This window comes from Gavia stellata, chromosome 3 (assembly GCF_030936135.1).
Source record: "Gavia stellata isolate bGavSte3 chromosome 3, bGavSte3.hap2, whole genome shotgun sequence".
Taxonomy (NCBI): Eukaryota; Metazoa; Chordata; class Aves; order Gaviiformes; family Gaviidae; genus Gavia; species Gavia stellata.
In genome coordinates, this window is record NC_082596.1 from 67,999,579 (window position 1) to 68,022,197 (window position 22,619).

The window sequence follows — 22,619 nt, forward strand, 5'->3', positions numbered from 1 at the left end:
TAAACCAAATAACACAATAAAAACCTCAGTCTTGGTTATTCTTGTCTGTTAATGATTTCCTTTAACTGCTCTCAGTATCTTCAAAAGATAATCCAATTGTATTTACGTAATGGTTACAGGTATCAGAACCTACTTGACAACTTAATCCAGTTGTACTAACCTTCAGTTCTAATAAAGAGTTTACGTTTGCAGACTGTAGGGTGGCAAAGCAGCATACATACCTTAGATGAAGTATTGATCTTACTTTTTTCCCAGCATGTTATTCTGTTGATTTCACCTTCTTTCCCATGATTTATGGTCTGATCATACACTTTGGGAAATTGTTTAAGAAAAGAACCCTAAAAAAATGAAACCAGGAGATATGGTATTAATTTCTTATGTAGATTTTTTCTTGCCTTAAGGAAGCTGAGCCAGATGATAGATATTTCCTAAAATGATCTGTAATTTTTGTTCTCTCTTTCTTTAATCCTTTTCTATCCCAGAACATATGCCACCAATAATCTTTTGGATGATCTGAAAATCTTGTACCGCACTGCTGGGCAAAAAGGAAAGGGCATTGTCTTTATATTCACAGACAATGAAATCAGAGATGAATCGTTTCTTGAGTACATGAACAATGTTTTGGCTTCAGGTGAAGTCTCAAATCTTTTTGCACGTGATGAGATAGGTGAAATCACACAAGACCTGATACCGGCAATGAAGAAGGAGTATCCAAGGCGTACTCCCACTGGTGAAAATCTTTATAATTACTTTCTTGCTCGAATTCGTAATAACCTGCATGTCGTTCTTTGTTTTTCTCCTGTTGGGGAAAAATTCAGAACTCGTGCACTCAAATTTCCAGGTCTGATTTCAGGCTGTACCATGGACTGGTTCCAGCGCTGGCCTAAAGATGCTCTTGTAGCAGTTGCACAGCATTTTTTAGTTTCCTACCATATTGAGTGCACAGATGAAGTGAAACAGAGTGTTGTTAACACCATGGGAACATTTCAAGATATTGTAGCTGAAAAATGTGTTGAATACTTTGAACGATATAGGCGACGAACATTTGTGACTCCAAAATCTTACCTGTCCTTCATTGGAGGCTACAAAGCTATTTACAAAGAGAAGTTTGCCAATGTTGGAAACTTGTCTGAACGCATGAGAACAGGTACTGTAAAATCTATTTTATTTTTGTTTGTTTGTTTGTTTTTAAAAAGGTGAGAAGAATCTGAGTAAAAGAATGTAAAAGTATGGATTTAAATTGTGAGCTCACTTCATTTGGAAGCAGACTCGTATGTTTTCAGCTGTGTTGTGTGTGGTTACAAAATATGTGGAGGTTTTGTTTCAGTGAACTTTTGAATGTTGCAGATTGCAGATGAGTTTTGAAAATAGCATTAATTAAAATACCTGAAACTCCTGCTTTGGCATGTATGTATGCCGAGGAACTACTGAGATCCTAGTTTTCGCATTTAAACATGCTAAAAGTAAATCTGAGGGAAGGTAAGTAAATGTTCAGATTCAGTCATTCTGAAGAATCTTTTAAAGAAATAGTTATATGCCAAATGTAAAATTTCCAAAATATTGCACTGCACAGGGTCATACAGTTTCTGAAATTGAATGCTGTTTGGAGGTGTATGTGAACTTAAACTGTTTCTTCTCCCACTGTTGTCAGTTGCAGAACTGAGCTATGTACACATATCTCCATAGACAGAGGGTGTCTGGGTGCCTGGCAGAAACACATGTGTTTTTCTGTGAGGGTTAGAAAGATTTACAAGATGCATTTACATTTAGATGCATGCATGTATATGTAAGGATTTTTATACTTATACCTTTTCTACATGATTTTTCTTATTGTTTGATAAAAATGTTGGAGCATTGCATTGCTCAAGAATCTTTAGTTTCTTTTACCCCCATCTCATTTGGACATTCATGTAATGTTGAATTTAGAAGCTCAGACTAGTCTCTTTGTGTCTTCACTTGCATTGCTGAGGATGCCAGGTTCTTCCTCTTTGTTTTGTACAGAGAGTTCACTCTGGTACTTCTTATGGTCTCATGGATTTCTGAAATTGCACACATAATTCTTAAGAGTGCCATTCACAATACTAACGCTTTTCAATATGTGTATGTAATATTCAGTGTCCCTCTCACATGTAACAATATAAACAAGTGATCAAGTGACAGATTCTGAAGACTCTTAACCATTAAAAAAAAAAAAAAATAGGAAAGAGAAAGAAAAAGCTTTAAATAGCAAATGGATATTACCCCTGCTTAATTTTGGTGTTCAACAAATGGGATCACTCACTGGGGTTCCTAAATATGAATCTGAGTGAGTTATTTTAAGTATCCAGATTGCTTCACAGACTTTTCTCTGTCAATAGGTCTTCCTATTGCTAAAATGGAATTTGTTCAACACAGGTCTTGCAAAACTGATGGAAGCTGAGGTTTCAGTAAATCAGCTCTCCAAAGAGTTGGTGATGAAGGAGAAAGATTTGGCTGTGGCTTCAAAAAAAGCTGATGAAGTTTTATTGGAAGTAACTATGAAAGCCCAAGCTGCCGAAAAGGTGAAAATGCAGGTGCAAAAGGTAAAAGACAAGGCTCAGGCCATTGTGGATGACATTGCCATTGATAAAAGAGCAGCAGAAGAGAAGCTTGAAGCTGCAAGACCTGCTTTGGAAGAAGCGGAGGCAGCCCTGCAGGTCAGAATCAAAGATATTCTGAACATGCATGTAGTTAATCATTGTTATTTGTAATAATATGGCTTATGCTTCTGATTTGGAAAAAAAAATAGTATTGAAAGGACTAGCACTGACCTGTTAATTCTTGTAGAAAAAAAACCTAAAAACTGAGGCAGTGGAGAGGTAAGATGGGCAGTACCTCCTCTACTCTCAGGTAATAAAGCAGTTATTGAGTGGTACCACCTTTAAGGACTTTCTGCAGTACTGCTTCTGGGTGACCTGCAAAACTGCAGCAATTACATTACATATGCAGTCCTCCCCAAACCCATCTTTCTCTACCATCAAGTGATTTCTTAAATAAGTGGATTTTTTTTCTAATTTTTCAGACAATAAAACCTTCTGACATTGCAACTGTTCGCAAACTGGGTAAACCTCCTCACTTGATAATGCGAATTATGGATTGTGTGCTACTTTTATTCCAAAGAAAAATAGACTCAGTAACACCTGATCAAGAACGACCATGTGTGAAGCCATCATGGACTGAGGCTCTGAAGCTAATGAATAATTCAGGTTTTCTTAACATGTTGCTTACTTTCCAGAAGGTAAGAAGTTAATAGTGGCACTATTACTCCTGTAACTATTTTTAGAGATCATTTGAAATTGTCTTGTCCCTTCAAAGGTAGTTTGAAACAGATGAGGCTTTTGTGTACCTATAGTTGTAGATACCTTCGTGACTATATTCCTCTTCATTTTCATGGTTCATTCTTTCAATAATCTTTTTCCTGGGCCACACAGTTTTGATGGCAGACACCAGTATCCCAAGCACTAGATCAGATCTTGAGAAGCTTAGTGTTACCTTTATTCAGTGCTTCTCAGTAGGAATTTGCCTTAAAAGGACTCTGTTGATTTTTCAAATGGTTCACCATCTCCAGGACTACCAGGCATGTTTGTATATAAGGCACTCTAGAACTCTGTCTCCAGCATTGTCTGGTGGGGAGCTAGGAGGAAATGCAGAAGAAAATGAGCTTCCTGTCAGGAAAAATACTGAGATATTTGGGAACTTTTGGGGTTCTTTCACTAGAAAAGTAGTGAAATGCAGAATGAACCGAGAACCTTAGCATCAAATGAAAGAAGAATAAAAGCAAACATGGCTTTTTATTTCTGTCAGGACAGAAACTTGTCTCGTTTACAGTAAGATTCACTGGACTGTGAGGCAAGGGAAATTTCTCTTCAGGGAAGAGAAGAAAGATATCACAGGTAGCTGGACCAGAAAAAGAGCTAGGCTGGACTATGGAGTGGCAGAATCATGGCCCAACTTTAAAATCCAGAAAACGAAGCAGGTTTTGGCAAAACCTGAGTTTTCTGCAATGTTGCAGAACATACTCCTTCATTTGTACACTGATTTTTTAATCTGCTTCAGCTGTGCATTTTGCTGATGCCTTTTCTAAGCTACTGGAGTGTTTTTGTTGTACAGATGAGGCTTGAAACCATCATTGTCACTATCCCCAGGAGCCATTTCTTCCAGCCATATTGACAAGACACCATGTGGAAACTTGCACTGCCTCTGTAGACAGTCTCTTTGTGGTGCTGTCCATCTGGTCACTTTTCCAAGTGCTATCTTCACTAAACAGAAAGAGGAAATGAGTTTAAAGATAATGGGGACTAATTATGCACTCCTTACTCAAGCTTCTCTCTAATGAGGCTTCCAGTTTCCACTTATTAATAGTGTACGTGTTCCTGCTGGTAGTTTGCAACACATTTAACTTTACTCAGAGAAGTTAGAACAACCTCTGTGGGACTGAGTTCTTGCAAGAATTGATTGAGTTTATGTGAGAAGTAAGCTCATTGTGTCTGGAGTTCTGAGTACACTACACAGCTTACTTGTTCGTGAGATTTTTGTTCTTTTCTAATTTTTTTAGGCAAGGAAGATCAGTGGATGAAGTAGTTCCTTGGGTTTAAAATTCATTACTTAGAAGGAAAAGCATGACATAGCCACTGCTGATTGGTCTTTGCTTCACCTTTGCCAGCTTGCTAGCTCTTAATTTTGAGGAGGAGAATGACAACATCAAAATGTTTGTCCAGCACTACTTTACATTTTAGCAAATGCTCTTAGTGAAAACATAGCCATGTCTGATCTTAGGAATGATATAATGAATGTCTTTGTTATTACAGTAACTCAGGATCAGACAAGTAGAAGACAGTCCTTTCTGCTATGCAGAAAAGCAGGAAAAGGCTATATTGCTTGACAGTATGAATGGAGGCTGATTTTTAGATGCATTAAAAGAAAGGCATTAATACATTGCCAAAAAAAAGGAAGATTCTTAATGCCTCTATTGTTAAGCAACCGTTGTTACTCTGTATAAGCTCTTCTACTCTCTACATTGCTTAAGGAGATGAATTCCATTTTCTTCTGACACTTAATTATAGATTAACCACCATCATCAAAGATCTGGCTTTTCATGTTCTCAACAGATTGTGAAGGGGGGGGGAAAATCTGAGATTAGAATAATGAAGTGAACAGCTGAAAGCATTCGCTTTTACGGTTAAGGAAAAGGGTTAGCTTCCGTGAAGTGAAGTCAGTGCCTTGCAGTTTCACCCTTTTCCTTCCTAAAGCTGGATGTTTGACTCCCTCAGCTGTGTTCACACTGGTGCCTGTCTGATGCCATGGTGAGCTTGTTCAGGGAATAGCCTAGAAGAAAACGAATCACTAGTTTGCTGACTTAGATTTCTGCCGTATTAGCTTCCAAACTAGCTCACTGAGCATTGATGATGGTATTAAAGATGGGGCAAGAACATCTGGTTAGGGGGAGAGGAAAGACGGAACAGTACTGTAGCAGCAATAACTTAGATCAGCTTCAGTTGTCATGGAGCTACGAGTATAAGTAATGTCTGTAAATCTTGTGGGTCAAATAGGGATATTAAATGCAAAGTCAAGTCAATCTGTTGCAATGGAAGTAGGAGCTATTTTCACCTGAGTTCACAAAAAACAACTAATCTTCTGTCCTTTATAAGAGTGAAAGGCAACAGTGTTGTTTTGTTCATTTCTTCTGTAAGAAGTGGTAGCACCATGTTTTTAAAAAGAAAAATGTTTCTGTGAAGCAGACTTTATTCTAAAATCCAATTAAAAAATAATTTTTCCTTTCCATTGACTAGGACTCAATTACAGGAGAAACTGTGGAGCTTTTAGAGCCTTATTTGGATATGGAGGATTATAATCTTGAGACTGCTAAAAAAGTGTGTGGAAATGTAGCAGGTCTTTGCTCATGGACACAAGCAATGGCTTACTTCTATGGTATTAATAAAGAAGTTCTTCCTCTTAAGGTATTTCGTATTACTAATTTTATTTTTCTGAGGGATGGCTATAGTTGAGTGGAAAAAATGTTTTGTTTTTTTGGCTAAAAAAGATCAAGAGTTACAAGAGATTCTTGTTTCTTCACATCCAGTTGTGAAGTCAAGCACACAGAGGTTAAATATGTCCTGGCAATTTTTTCCCATTACACAGCTACCCTGTGGTACAGTTGTTACTTGTGTGAACACAGCCGGTTTTCAATGGGAGCTTTAGTACACAGGTTCTTTATAGAGCCTGCCTATCTGCAAGTGGGAGATACCTATACTGTCTCTGCTCTCGGACATGGTGTCAGGCACTATGTTTTCAAGAAAACTTCTCCTCAGTCCTACTGGCCTGGGAAGGAGCATACTCATTGTGGTCTTGGTAGAATCTGGGAGAGGAAAGACTCTTCTTGGTACAGAAGTATTCTTTAATGAATTTAGCTGAAATTCAGCTCTCTAAGAAAACTTTGGAGTGTCAAACTGCCACATGTGAGTGTATATTTAATAAAGTGAGTAGTCACCTGGCATAGAATTCTGTTGTAACATTGAACTACAGTAGAAAGGGATCAGCCACCATTGTCTACATGCCTACAGATAGCTTTATCGTCTTGGAAATGTTTCATTTACGAGCATATTGAAAAAAAAGGACTTTGGATATTTATATAGTGATTTATAATCATTGCTTCTACAGGGGATTTTATGACTCTTTTCTGAAGAAATACATTAAATCGGTTATGCTTCCACTGTACTTACGTTCAGTCTCCTATTGCATAAGCCACTATATCAATGGTATATTCAAAACTCTTGGCATATTCTTTTGTATATCTGGACAGATCTAATTTAAATTCGTTAAAAGCATGATATTTTTGATTCAAGTAACTGATAGAGAAGCTATATTTCTGTGATATAATTATCAATTCCCTTTTCAAATAATGGGATGTTCACTAATGAAAAAAGAATTTGAAATGTGGCTATCGAGAGCTATAAAAGAGAGCAAGATCTAGAGGAAATAGTGGCTTTATATGCAGATGCAACTCCGAAAGCTGCAAAAGTGCTCTTGCAGTTTTTATTTGAACATATATGACTTAAGAGTATGTAAAAATTTAACTTTGTATTCAAGTATTTACATTCTTGTCACAGTGTAGCTGATAAAAAACTGAGCATGCATTTCATGGCAAAGTGGTGCCTATTGTCAGGTATAGCAACAGTCTCAAATATTTTAAAAATTAAGATGATAGAGGGAGAAAGTGTTTAAAGTATGCAGGAGATATTGCAGGAAGCACTGGAGTGATGCTAAGAAAATAATTGAAAATAAATGTACAATTAAACTCTGTAAAGTACTGGCACAGGCTAAATCATCCAGTGCTAAAAGCAGTTTTACTGAATGAATTAATCAAGCTCCTTTATCCTAACTGCTGTTCTAGGAGATAAATCCCCTTCAACACCTGCAAAATCCATCCGATATATTTTTAAATTGCATCTTAACTGAGACTCAGTGCCTCATTTATCTTAAATGTGACAACTTGTGAAAACTAATTAATAGTGAGTTATATCTTAGTAAATATACTGTGCAAAAAATTAACTCATTCCTAGAAATGGATACCTACATTCTTTACATATGTGGCCTGCAGCCTCAGGGTCATTAGTTAGAACCAAACACAGAAAGTATAACCAAATGTTGCCTGCAAATACAGTGCTGTGTATTTGCTTATCATACAGTGGTCACTGTGCGTGCTACTTTCCTATAAACCTTCAGCACGACCGTGAGCCGTTCCTCTCTAGCTTGTTACCTAGTAAACAAGCCTGCTGGATTAACCTGATAATTCTGAAACACCATGTGCTATTTATCCATTAGTTAAAGAATGTAACAGCAGAATGAAGAAGCCCTGGCTTTTGCTGAGATTCTCTTAGCCTCCAATTACGATACTGTGCATAGGGGTATCATTTTCCTTAGCAATGTCTCCAGCGATTTTAATTAAGTTCTCCTTAGGCTGTTATGATGATCAAGGGAAGTTTGTCTACAGTTTATAAATTCTGTTTGATATTGAGGATTCTCCATGTCAAACTCAGATTTAAATATGAGACTTTATTGCCTTTTCTGCTTTCACTGGTCTCCATATTGAACTAAAAACCACAGCTGGCAATAGAGGAAATCTTGCACCTGAGGAAGAGGTAACAGTCAAGATGTGTCACAATTTGATGGTCGTGCATTTAAATAAGAGTGTCCTTGTCAAGGTGATGCCCACTGGGCAAGAAAATAAGCATTCAAGTCTGAATTCGAGCCCCACAATAAATGTGGAAGGAAAGCATATACTCTGCGGGGTGAAGGGGAGGATTAGGTCACCTAACAAAACAGATTGAAGTCAGGACTTGTAGCTGAATGGAAAAAATGGAGAATCTTTCAGTAGCTAGTAGAGACTGTGAAAAGCAGATAAGAGGCATGATCTCTGTGTCTTTCAAAGTTTGTTTTAATCCCAAAGAATGGTCAGCGATAGCAAAGAAGTTGAGGCCAAGATTTTATTAATGTCACTCTGCATGGATCTGTTTGCATGTGTACATATGTGTATATGTATACATGTATATGCACATATATACACACACATATATATGTATATATGTATACGTATGTATATGTGTATAATTTTTTTAGACTGGTGAAGTGAAAACATTGTTTTGGGATGTCTGCAAAACCTGTGTATGCGTTTGCCTCTCTTACAATGTTTCCCTAAGTAACGATGAACTCTGAGGCTCTGAGAAAGTTGATACAAAACCAGTGGAGTGTCTATGTGAAAAATCTGCAGTGATCTGGGACAGGAGCAGCTTGAGATTGTATTTCCATGAAGAGTTGTCAGTCAGATGCCATGTGCCCAGGACAGGACTGAAGCAAAAGTCAAAGGTGGTTACCCAGAACATCCACAGAGGCTCATGAACGGAGTGACAGTGTCCAAATGTAAGAAGCCTTTTGACCTGGTCCAGCAGTAGAGAGTGCTCAATGGACTGTAAGAACAGTGAAGTTGGGAAGCTAAAATTCCTGAAACAAGAGAGATGCTAGGGAAGCTCTAAATCTGCCTTACCTGTGGTGAACTATAAAGTTTCAACTGCTTTTTTTCTTAGGGGTTCTCATACTTCTAGTAAAATTTCCTGAATTTACTGAGCAACAGCTGCTCTTGGTGAGGGCTCAGTGATCTGGGGTTGGTCTGGGCATTCCATTCAAGAGCAGGGATAGCATTAAATGGTGTGATTTTTTTTATTGGAAAAGGCATTTTTATTTAAATGCCTCCTTGGATCAGGGCCAGGTATACTCGGTGCTTTGCAAAATTGAGTTTGCAATGAATCAACAAGAAACTTATGGCTATGTCAATACTAATAAATTAAACAGTATTAGGGAATTTTTCTAGACATAGGAAAGTGACCATCTGCACTGTTAAATTATTAGAATGATCCCTAGTGTGAATTTGGTCTTGCCTAAGCAGCATTTTCTCAGCAATCTCTGGGCACCTTTCAGGAACTAGCTTGGATCAAGGGCCATTTCCATGAGGCTGTTTGCATGGAGCCATACTCTTTTAGAGGCTGGGAGAGCTTAATGTGAGCTGGTTTACGCCAGTTAACCTCAGTGCCAGAGAAAGGTCCTAGGCATGTTTAATTTAACAGTATAGCTATGGACTGTAATTTGTGTTTATTTGTCCTAGTTTTATGTGGAATGCAAAAAGGTTAAAAGGGGCAGGATCATCTCATCACCTGCTATGAAGTCCTTCCTGAGGGCATCTTGGAAAAAGGCAAAATAGCTGCTTAATAATTAGTCTATGGCTCTTGTTGGCACAAGTACTGTCGCTATACTTGCCCCATGCAGACAGACACAGAGAGCAGGTAGAGGCACTGGCTGGAGCAGAAGTTGAGAGGATTGTCTGTGTGGTTCCCCATGATGCCAATGACAAGAAAAGGCTGAAGCTGCTGCTCTCATGCAAAGCCTAGGCATGTTCTAGTGTAGCCCCCTCTCTCCAGGAGCGCAGATAAGAGTGCGAATCCTCCTGATTCCTTCACAGAAAATCCATTTATTCAGGCTTTCACATTGCATCCAACTGGAACAAACTGTGAATCCTTGCTTTTCTGCATGACTCAGAGGGATAAAATGAAGGGTGTGAGGCTTGTTCACATAGCAATGCTACTAAAATTAGAAAGGCCACAGTGGTTCTTTGTGTTTGGGAGACACATTTCCTTACCAGCTGTAATTGGCTGGAAATCTTTGTATGAAGCTGCTTGTGACTGTAATAGCCTTCTTGTGCAGAAGATTCTCCTTGGCAGCAGAACTTGCCTCCTGCTCTCATGGCAAAGCTCTGCACAGGAAGCTGCCAGCCAACCTGTCAGTGATGTCAATACAAAAGCAGTGTTTGTACCTGTGTAATTTTGAAAAATGGAGTTGGAAAGAAAGACAGGGAGAGAGCAAATAGTGATGATTTCATAGGGTAATCTGAAATAAGTAGTCTTTCTGCCTTTGGGAATCACATAGGTTGGTCATCTTGGTATGTTAGCACTCATTCTTGTACAACCATTATTCATCACATATGATTAAGCAACCGGCAAATTAAACTAATACCAAAACATATTACTACTTTGATGTGATTACCCTAAAATTGGCTGAAAACTTTGGTTAAATTGTCTGTAAAATAATTTCTTATTATAAGTCATCTTCTAGAGATCCCTAAAGTCTTGTGTAAATAATTTTGGTTTTTTTTTCATGTTTGAATACAATATAATTTTTCTTCGTACTCATCTGAAATATTTTTTTTGTTGTCCCTACATCTTCACAGCTGGTAGCCTTTTAAGAGCTTTTAAGAACTGGGAAGTCTGTTTTATCAGTCTTTTGTACCTTTCTGGGTAGTTTATTGCTGCATGGAGGTCTGTTTTTCATATTACAAGGCATCATTGCTCATATGTATTGGGAATTCACATGGCCATTCTTTTCCATTGAGGTTCACGTCCTGCTGTGATAAATGTCAAGGTGAAATATGAATCCACACAGCCAGGTGTAAGTTCTCTGTTGTTCCAGCTGTTCTGCCTAGGCTGTTCTTCCCAACTCTCCAAGGATCTTGTTCCCTGTGTAACCTCACTATTTGGCAGCTGGGGGTGAAACAATGTGTTGTAACTTTGTTTTACTCACATTTTTAGCCCTCACAGAGTTTAAGGATAAGAGGATGCTCTGCACTGGGGAAAGAGGGGTGGGGGTGAGGTAGGAGAGAGAGGGTTGGAGCAGGGCTCTTTCTGGATCTCATTAAGAAAGGCCTGACAACAGAAGTCTTAATAAGGTAACTTCTTTAATAAGAGAGAATAATAAGAGGAGTTTATAATAGCTTGAATGACCAAAAGAGAGAGTTCTCTCTCCATGGACAGGATCTGTTCTGCGCAGCATGCCATGGGAAAAGCTATCCAGGCTCTGTCTGATGCTGCATGAATGTGGGGTGCCCAGCATCTGAAGGGATGTAAGATTTACTCACTATCTGTGTTCCTCTTCTTATTATGGATCTGTTTAAAGCAGTTATCTTATTAAGCCATTTGTTGTCAGCCTTTCTGACTAAGATTGAGAAAGAGCCCTGCACTGTCCCTCTCTCTCTCTCTCTTGCCTCATCTTCCCCACCTCTCCCCAGGTGCAGGACACAGTAACACTACATTACTTACTCAAAACTCCTTTACTGTTTAAACTTTTCCTGATAGTCCAAGATTCACTAAAAAACAACAGCAGTGGTTCTGAAATCTGCTTAGCTGGGTGTTAACAAGACTCACTGATTTAACAGTGTTTATCTCTAGGAGATGCTGTTTTGTGTGCTTTTTGATAAACAGTGGAGTAAAAATATTTCAACATTCTTACATGACGGAAATTTTATGAGCAGCCATTTCACTGGCTTATCTCCATTATAAAATATTTGTTTATCTCTAGGAGCTACTTGTTTATCTCTAGGATCTGTCAACAGACACAGTGGCTACAGTAAATGAATTTTTTGCTGACAGTGCTCTTCTCTAGACGTGTAACTCATAAAGCAGTACTATGTTGATTAGTACATATATGCTTCTCTAATTCCTTGCTCACAGACCCATCTTTTGAAATCCACCAGACTTCATGCTGCATTTTTTATCATACCTAGATCTCAAAATATGATATTGGCTCCTCTCTTTCTTTTTGTTTTTTTTCTCCTATGCAAAGCAAGAAGAATTTGCTGATTTTAGCGTATTTTGATAAGAATTAAATCTATACTTTTAGTCAAGATCTAATGTAAAAGCCCAACCCATGATCATTCTGAAAATACTATTAAAACATTTTAAGATTGCATTGAATAACTTTAATGTTATGCTTGTGTTCCAGTTTTAGGTTGAAAAGTAAAAAAGGAAAAAAACTGCTGTCATCTTAAACATGTATTGTTTTAAAAAGTACCCAATACAGTACAATATGTGCCATTAAATGAATGTAATTTGCCCTTGCCAAGTAATAGGTATTAACTACTCTTTACTTTTAAATGTTTGTAGGCAAATTTAGCCTTGCAAGAGGGGAGACTTGCAGCTGCCCAAATGGAACTGAATAATGCACAAATTCAGCTGGATGAGAAGCAAATGGAATTGGATCAAGTACAAGCCATGTATGATACTGCTGTGAAAGAGAAGCAGGCCTTACTTGATGATGCTGAGGCATGCAGAAGGAAGATGAACAATGCCACAGCTCTGATTGAAGGATTAGGTGGAGAAAAGGTACTAGCGCATATGAGTAGGTTTCCAGCACAAAATAGGTACTCAGTTTTGAGAATACTCCATAATGATCATTAGTGGTGCTCAAGAAATTCAAGGCATGGTGACATCTCGATATCATACGACACTTTATTTTAGTTATATGTATGTTGTTTGCTTCAATTTAATGTATCTAACAAAGTAAAACAATTTCTTGTGTTAACTTAATTCTTCTGTATGAAGATTTTTGTCATGTCATACAGCTCGTATTGGGATAAAGTTCAGATTTAAAGCCAAGGAGCCAAATTCCTTTTAGCTTTAGTAATAAGAGGAATTAGGCTTAACCTAAATAATTGCCCTAAAATATTTGTAAGAAGGATTACTCTCTTTTTCTGCACCTCGAATCCTGTGTTCAGTTTTGGGCCCCTCACTACAAGAAAGACATTGAGGTGCTGGAGCGTGTCCAGAGAAGGGCGACGAAGCTGGTGAGGGGTCTGGAACACAAGTCTTATGAGGAGCGGCTGAGGGAACTGGGGTTGTTCAGCCTGGAGAAGAGGAGGCTGAGGGGAGACCTTATCGCTCTCTACAATTACCTGAAAGGGGGTTGCAGAGAGGTGGGTGTTGGTCTCTTCTCCCAAGTGACTAGTGACAGGACAAGACGAAATGGCCACAAGTTGCGCCAGGGGAGGTTCAGGCTAGATATTAGGAAAAAGTTCTTTACTGAGAGAGTAGTGAAACATTGGAATAGACTGCCCAGGAAGGTGGTGGAGTCACCCTCCCTGGAGGTATTCAAGGAGCGTGTGGATGTGGCATTGTGGGATGTAGCTTGATGGGCATGGAGCTGTGTGGTGTTGGGTGGGTTGGTTTTTGGTGTGTTGTGTGGTGTTTTTTTTTTTTTTTTTTTTTTTTTTTTAGTTTGGACTTGATGATCTTACAGGTCTTTTCCAACCGTAGTGATTCTGTGATTCTGTAATAGGAATTTGAAGCTTGACTAATTTCCTGAATTATATTTGAAGTTCAGATTTCTCCTGGAGCCTTTTACAGAATTATGGCCTAATCATTATCTTCTGCACTGAGCTTGAAATTTACCTTTCCTATGCAGATTTTCTGGCTTCAGCCAGCCACTTTTTTCTCATCTGATAATTCCTTAGTTGATTTCACACAGAGTCAAAATTGATGAGACCTTTGACTTCAACCATTTTATCCTGTGAGGTCAGGACTTCAGCATTTGTTTACATAGCTGTACTTCCAAATATATCAGTCAAAAATGTTAGGTACTTTATCATATTTTTCAGTGAATTCCTAAATTTAAGAGCAACACCAAAATAGGAAGTTACAGTGCCTTATTGTGAGTTTTCTGAAGCCTTCTGCTATGAGGTCTTGTAAGAGCAGTTATTCCATTATACTTCTGAAAATTCAGACAAAAAATTAAAAGACTATATATGGCACTTGGAGCCTTGGGCAAAACCGACACTGGGTTAAATGTGTATTTTCTAAATTTAAAACATGTAGGTCCTGACCAAGGTTGCACGCAGAGTGATTGGAAGGGAACAGAAATCTGGAGAGAAAGAAATAAGTAAAGCTCAAAAATAATATTCAGAAAATCACAGAATCATGGAATAATTGAGATTGGAAGGGACCTCTGGAGATCATCTAACCCAAACCCTCGCGCTCAAAGCAAGGTCAAATAGAGCAGGTTGCTCAGAGCATTGTCCAGTTGAGTTTTGAATATCTCCAAAGATGGAGACTCCAAAACCTCTCTTGACAACCTGTTCCAGTCCTTGACCACTCTCACTGTAAAAAGTTTTTTTCTGTGTTTAATTGGAATTTCTTGTATTTCAATTTGTGCCCATTGCCCCTTGTCCTTTCACTGGGTACCACTGAAAAAGAGTCTGGCACCATCATTTTTACACCCTCCCGTCAGCTATTTGTACACATTGGTAAAATTCCCACTGAGCGGTTTGTTCTCAAGGCTAAACAATCTCAATTCTCTCAGCCAAGGCTGCCCCCAACTTTTACATCCCTGACCAGTTATTTCTTGTTTGCAAGTCTGAGATTCAGCTGTGGTGGGTTGAGCCTGCCTGGACGCCAGGTGCCCACCAAAGCCACTCTATCACTGCCCTTCCTCAGCTGGACAGGGGAGAGAAAAATATAACGAAAGGCTCGTGGGTCAAGATAAGGACAGAGAGATCACTCAGCAAGTGCCATCACGGGCAAAACAGACTTGACTTGGGGAAATTAGTTTAATTTATTACCAATCAAATCAGAGTAGGATAATGAGAAAAAACCCCAAATCTTAAAAACACCTTCCCCCCCACCCCTCCCTTCTTCCCAGGCTCAACTTCACTTCTGATTTTCTCTACCTCTTTCCCCTGGGCGGCACAGAGGGATGGGGAATGGGGGTTGCGGTCAGTTCATCACACTTTATCTCTGCCGCTCCTTCCTCCTCACACTCTTCCCCTGCTCCAGCGTGGGGTCCCTCCCACAGGGGACAGTTCTCCATGAACTTCTCCACCATGGGTCCTTCCCATGGGCTGCAGTTCTTCATGAACTGCTCCAACATGGGTCCCTTCCACGGGGTGCAGTCCTTCATGAACAGACTCCTCCAGCGTGGGTCCCCCACAGGGTCACAAGTCCTGCCAGCAAACCTGTCCAGTGTGGGCTCCTCTCTCTCCATGGGTTCACGGGTCCTGCCAGGAGCTTGCTCCAGTGTGGGATTCCCGCAGGGTCACAGCCTCCTTCGGGCACCCACCTGCTCCTGCATGGAGTCCTCCACGCGCTGCAGGTGGATATCTGCTCCACTGTGGACCTCCCTGGGCTGCAGGAGGACAGCCTGCCTCACCATGGGCTTCACCAGGGGCTGCAGGGGAATCTCTGCTCCGGTGCCTGGAGCACCTCCTCCCCCTCGTTCTTCACCCACCTTGGTGTCTGCAGGGCTGTTTCTCTCACATATTCTCACTCCTCTCTTCTCTGGCTGCCATTGCGCAGTTGTTTTTTCCCCCTTCTTAAATATGTTGTCACAGAGGCGCTACCACCATCGCTGACTGGCTCGGCCTTGGCCAGTGGTGAGTCCATCTTGGAGCCGGTTGGCTTTGGCTCTGTTGGACATAGGGGAAACTTCTAGCAGCTTCTCACAGAAGCCACCCCTGTAGCCCCTCTGCTACCAAAACCTTACCATGCAAACCCAATACATCAGCAAAGCACCTTCCCTCATTAGATCCTCAGTTACCTGTGCTAAGAATTTTCTGTCAGTGCACTCCTTAAAACCTCCTGGATTGCTTGTGTCTTTCTGTGTTGTCCTTCCAGAAGATATCAGAGTGGTTAAAGTCCCCTGTGAGACCAGGGCCTGTGAATACGAGGTTTCTTCCCATTGTCTAAAAAAGACCTCATCTACTTCTTCCTCATCACGTTGTCTGTAACAGACACACACAACATCATTACCGATGTTGGTCTTCCCTCTAATCCTAACCAATAAGCTCTCAACTGGCTCATTGTCCATCCCAGAGTCTCAGATGCAGTGTTCCATGCATTCCAGCTGCTGTCTCGCATAAAATAAAACTCCCCTCCTCACCTTCCCAGCCAGTTCTTTCTAACAAGCCTGTATACACCTGCTGCAGCACTCCAGTTGTGGAAGCCTTCCCACCATGTCCCCATGATCCCCATGAGATCATGACTCTGCAGCCACATGCAGACCTCTAATTCCTCGTTTGTTCTCCATGCTGTGCACGTTAGTGTACAAGCACTTCAGAGAGGTGCCCAACTGTGCTAATTTCCCAGAAACAGTATGAAAGCTATCCCCGTCATTCTGTCTGGTAGGCACTTCTTTGTTTATGAGGATATGCTTGGGTTGGTCCTCCATTAGCCCTGTTTTATTGATTACAAGGTCCCTACTGTTTATATTACCCCACATATTTTGTTTGCCAACCTGGTCCTCCACTTCCTCGCATGATTGTTGGTCATCCTCTCCCTCCCACTTTGTTCCTCCTTTAAAGCACTTCTTACCAGTTTGGCCAGCTTGTTGGCAAAGATGCTTTTTCTCCACTTGGTCAGGTGGTTGCCATCTCTTCCAAGCAAAGTTCTACTTCTGAAAAGAATGATTTAAAGCCAAAAATACTCCTGGTTCAAAGAACAATTATTTACCAGAAAGAGACAAATTCTTAAGTTAGATCTTCATGTTAGTTTTGTGCCTACTTAAGCTAACTTCTTTATAATATTTTATATACAGCTTCGTTGGACATCAAGCAGCAAAAACTTTCAAAATCAAATTATTAATTTAGTGGGGAATGTTCTTCTGGCCACTGGATTTCTCTCTTACTCTGGACCTTTCAATCAGGAGTACAGGAATTTGCTGCTCCAATTGTGGAAGAAAGAGATGGACAACAGCAAGATTCCATACAGTAAGGTAAGTGTTCATGCTCTATCCTGACCTTACTCTTTGTCTTACAAAGAAATAATGTTCAGAGCATTCTGTTCCAGAAAAGTACATAATTGGAAGATTATTTACAGGCTGTCATATTCCATCAGATTTTTAATAAATAAAAAATCTGAACAGTTGACAACTGAGCTTCTAAAAAAATGTGTTTTAAGATCCTCTTTATACTGTCATGCATTGCAAGATTGGTATATAGGCCACTGCTTTGCCAAATCTGAGAGAGAGATGCTGTCTGAGATCAGCTTCCCAGGGAGGAAATTGCATAATATAGGAAACGAAGTAAAATTTACCAGCTTAGAACAGATTTACCTTATCATAAGGGGTTCCATTAGGTAGTCACAGTTTTTCCCCGTAGTTGGTGGTTTTTTTGCAAATGCCATGTTGTGTCCATAATTTCAGTCACAAAGTCAAGCAAATCAGCTAAACCGAGCATTTACTAGAAGTGGAAAATATGTATGTTGAAGAAAACACCAACTGTAACTGTCTCCCTCAACATTTTAAATTATCCCCTTACAAAGAATAACTTGTGAATATGTGGTTGAGAATATCACCCCACAACTGGTATTGCTGTGCCCCTATAGTTTTCCAGGCAGTCTTTGAAGCAGCAGCTCCCAAGTTAAGCCCACAGGATGGCGCAGAGATGGGGAGATTGGTCTGTGGCTTCTGGGTTGGGTGGGAGTTATGCCCCAACCAACTTCCAGGGACCCAGCAAGATTTACCCTATTTCCACTTTTACCACCTACAGTCTCATGTGCTGCCACTAAAAATCTGCTCTCTCTCTAGATACCACTTTTCACTCTGAACTGTAAATCTAGTATATAAAGAGTGAATTTGAATGAAAGGTTTTTCATATATTTTGTATTTCTGATATATGACATCATAAATTATTTAACCTACCATTCTTAATATATTAAATTATAGAATATATTAATAGATTAAATTTTTAGCACAACAAACTAGTCTAAGAATAAAAATTTCCATTATTTTCATTTAGGATTACTTAAGTACAACATTTTAATAATCTAGATTTGCTAGAAAATATCTGTAAAATTGAACTAAACAGTTTTTTCTTTATAAAGCATCACACTTTTATTCTTAGTGTAGCTTGATTAAATCTTGATTGACATAAAAATACTCTTACACCCCATTATACAAAAGACCATTGCACATTTTGAACCAGGAAGTATCACCTCTGCACCTCTGTATATTATCAATTAATATCCTCCTGTCATACCCACAGCATTTAATTTAGTTTAATTTGAAGTGTCTTGTTGAAATGATTAAGTTAAACAAAACCTGGATTTTGTAAAACTTGGTTTACACCACTTCAGCTTTCTCCAGTCTAAGCTCTTAAATCCATGTACATTTGTCACCAGTGAGTCTGACATTACAGCTTCATCAGCAGCCTTGTTCCTATTCCATGACTTTTAGCAGGTCTGTCTAATATTATTCCTTGCACCTGGAAGACGTGTTCATGCTGAAGGCAGAATTTAGGCCATAATAATCCAAACTGTCTTTCTGAGTAATCTGGCCATGTTGCCTTCCACTTGATTTTGTGAATACCTCTGTACGTTTTCTCCAGCAGTAAAGGTTGGAGAAATAGTACAGGGAGTCTCTCTTACTTTCAGTACAGGAGTGGAGGCATTAAGCCCAAATGGCTCCTGTCCTCAGTTGTCAAAGTTTTTGACAGAGCAGGTGCTGCTGGAAAGTGCTGGAAGCAAGTGAACAACCTGTGTACAGCTGTGGTTGTACCGTTGTGAAACAGTTGAAGGTAGATTAGTATCCCTGCTGCATCTTCTTTTCAGGTTCTTGGGGAATTTGACACTTAAAACCTATATTAGGGAGACCTCTTTGCCGTGAGAGGTTTGTCATGCTGTTCATCTCATAGAAGTTTCTTGTGAATCTTTTTTTTTTTTTTCTTTTCCACATTATGTGGCGTATAATGCTTCTCGTAACAGTGATTAACCTTGACCTGACAGAGTGAACCTCACAGCCCAGCCCAATTTATGCTATGACTTACAAAGATGAATTATTCTGACTTGCCCAGCAAAACTCTTTGAAAGCTCCTGATGCTAAGTAATATGTAAGGCCAAGATGGATTTATTACTAAAGTACCAGTTGCAGTGCAGTCTCAGTCAAGATTCTTTACCAGCGTGGTATGGCAGTTATCCTACATATATTCATCCCAGGGAGGCTCTCAGATTCAGTGTACAAAATGTTCTTAAAAGCTGCTTACCTTGGGGAATATCTATCAAGATTCTTACTATTTAAGGATAAGAACTTGGATGTATAATGTCCTTAAAAAGCAAGACATAAAGAACTAAAATTCTGCCCCTATGAAGATGTTCTGACCACATTGCTACTCAGCTACAGCCTTCGAAATTTGAGGAATACTTTTTGATTGTTTCTGTGTTGCCTTTTTTTTTTTTCATATGGACGGGTTAGACACAGAGTGCCATAATTAATGAGTTTCAAACCATAATTACCATTCTGTTTAGATAGTTGCTGTTAAAGACAGAATTATGATTTCAATGATAGTGTGTGGAAGAGAGTTTTAATTTTTTCCAGTGAATTACATACTCACAAAAGGCAGCATATGGGCTTCTCTTGATACTTCACACCACAGGAAAGAAAGCAGCTTTTCAGTTCAAGCAAAAGGCTTGACATCTGCCTTACTTTGTCACAGAATAACTGTCTGTGAGTGTATGAGTCATTTAGGCATAACAATTTAAAGAGAGCTGTTTGAAATTAGTTATCTATCTGTGTAGTTAGGCACTTAAATTAGCTAATTTTCAGAGTTGCAGAGTGACTGATACTTCCTGCTGCAGTAAGAAAAAGTTCAAAGCTGTTCAGACCCTACTCATCTGCTTAAGGAGCTAAATATGGTTTTAGGTTTCAATTGCTGAAAATTTTGGCTATTAAGTGCTTTATTGTCAGAATCACAAAGGGAAATTGGCACCTTAAAGTTTCTCTGTCTTCTGAGAATGGTTTGTGTTGCTTCATTCAGATTCTTCAATAATCAGAGCAGTAAAAAAATCAAAGGGATAAAAAAGCTTTTGAGTCTTGCAACCACTGGTATCACTAACTGTCATGATCGTATCACAAGTCTCACAGTGTTTGAAATTTTGCATTAGGCTTCAGATGCTGAATTATGTGATTTTTGCAGGAGTTGTAGGCATTTTCTTTCTTTTTAAACATGTTGTTTGTAGAGAAATCTTACAAATAGGGATTCTTGAATGAAAAATGTAAGGAGCAAATAAAAAACCCCCTTCAATTTTATTCTTTTTAAACTCACATTATTATTAAGCTACTTTTCTAATTTGGAGAGGTTGGTTTGTAATTTTAAGCACTGTTTTCTTCACATACACATTCTCAAGAGGCCAGTCACTGTTCATAGTGAATAAAATAAAGCAGGTTAGTCGACGTGTGCAAATCAGACTTAAGGAGAATATATGAGCTGGGAAGAGTTCTGACCATAGCAACAATAACTTTCCATGATAGTTCATGGTTACTGATCCATAGCACATCTCCTCTTTCTCCTCTGAGACTCCCACAAGCCATCCTGTATTCATATACATACTTGGAAGGCACTTTACAACTTTATAGCAGGAGGAAGCTCTAGTGACCAAGACAACCCATCCCCTTGAGCTAGCAAGAAAAGAGTTTGCCAATACCAAAATCAGCTTGTCATTAGATATTGAACTGGCTTCAGAGTTTCTCTGACACTCTTTGATGGACATCAAAGCCTCAACAGAATTCACTTTCATTGTGGCCCAACTTCAATGGTTTAGGTACTGAACATTAAAGAAAGAAAATAATAAACAATAACTACCAAATACATTCTATCATGCATTACAATCGGAATAAGAAGAAAAACCTTCCATCAAACATTTTAGTATAACTCCTCTAACTGGTACTAATTCTGCAATTACATATTTTCTATTAGGACCTGAACCTGACTGGTATGCTTGTTGACAATGCTACAGTGGGTGAATGGAACCTCCAGGGTCTTCCGAACGATGACCTTTCAATTCAGAATGGCATCATTGTCACAAAAGCATCTAGATATCCTTTGCTGATTGATCCACAAGGTCAAGGAAAGATCTGGATTAAAAATAAGGAAAAGAATAATGGACTCCAGGTAAATAGTTCATTTAATATTTTTATGTGTGTGTCATTTCACGTCATAGTTAGCAACGCAGACTGTTTTTACTGTCATCATACTTTGGCCATGTATAATTTAAATCTGATGTTTATGGTATACAGTTAGGCAGAAATTAAAACAAGACTGACACATAATCTGTGACCTATCTGTATCAGGGTGAAACAGCTTGTACTGCTATGTCATCTCCCAGAAAGAGAGTTTCAAGAGCAAATTGGAATTATATGTTATGCCATATGTATTTTTATGATGAATCTTTTAATCACTTGTCATAGAGAAAGAGAAGCGTAGAGGGAAGTAAATGACTTGCAAAATTAGGACCAGACAGGATCAGTCAGTTGGTGCTGTATGGCAATAACATTTTAGGGCAAGCATTTTAAGAGGAAAATAGGGAAAAGAAGGAGTGATGAATTGGAAAAAGAATGGTGGCCTGAGGTAGAATGGAAATCTAGTGATCTTTGAGGCATATCAAACTCAAAGCCCAACTTTAGGCTGCATCTTGATGATTAAATGTATGTGATAAAAGTATTTATTGCTTAATTTATCCACCCTTCTCACTTTCTATCTAGCAGTGCATCCTGTTTGTGATCTGGGTCTTCTATTTAATTCAAAACTTTGGTTTTTTCTCCTTCTAATCAGCCTACCCTCCATGCTTTGTTACACCAATAAGGACAAGATGGGTCATAACCATGACCCATAAAGATCTGAACACATGATATGTTTTCAGATAAGATCGAGCATGATGCTAAAGAGTTAGTTGTTAATAAATCAAGTCTATCCTACAACTGTAGATTATCACGTGAATACCATGGTATACTACCTTCACTCAAAATGAGAGTGATGGATAAGAAAAAGAAACTGAGAATGAACATAAGGATGGTGATGTCCAGAGAGCTGATGACCTCATGGTGATGTCATTAGCTAAATCCTTAACCTGCTGGAGCTTGACCTAGATCTGTATTTCCTAGCGCTGTTAGGAAAGGCCCAACATTCAATCCCACACTAAATCTAGTTTCTGCTAAGTTGAACATGCTCAAAAAGTGTTGTGGAAATACAGCTAGAAATGGGAAGTATTGACTGAGAAGAGACAGAAAAATAATGTATAACTTTCAAAGATCTTGGAAAAATGAATGCCTTAATTAAAAATACGATGAAAAGCTCTCCTAAAACATGAGAGTTGTATTCACAGAAGAATTTAGGCATTTTGTGGCTGTGCGTTATCTAGTGTATTACAGTAGATAACATGGCTTCCTCTAAATTACATCAGACCTTACTTTGCCCCCCCAAAATTGGGTCAAGAAACGCTAGTGTGAGTAACCAACAGGAAACA

At 39.1% G+C, this 22,619-nt stretch overlaps 1 protein-coding gene across 1 annotated transcript in view; it reads left to right on the forward strand.

Annotated features, from left to right (window-relative positions):
• Window positions 1-22,619, forward strand: part of LOC104264962 (dynein axonemal heavy chain 5-like) — a 183,951-nt gene that overhangs the window by 105,495 nt on the left and 55,837 nt on the right. The window contains exons 56-62 of the mRNA XM_059835976.1: window positions 483-1,147; window positions 2,395-2,675; window positions 3,041-3,256; window positions 5,808-5,975; window positions 12,501-12,719; window positions 16,921-17,097; window positions 21,074-21,268. Coding sequence (XP_059691959.1) covers window positions 483-1,147; window positions 2,395-2,675; window positions 3,041-3,256; window positions 5,808-5,975; window positions 12,501-12,719; window positions 16,921-17,097; window positions 21,074-21,268 — 1,921 coding nt within the window. The remainder of the gene's footprint in view (window positions 1-482; window positions 1,148-2,394; window positions 2,676-3,040; window positions 3,257-5,807; window positions 5,976-12,500; window positions 12,720-16,920; window positions 17,098-21,073; window positions 21,269-22,619) is intronic.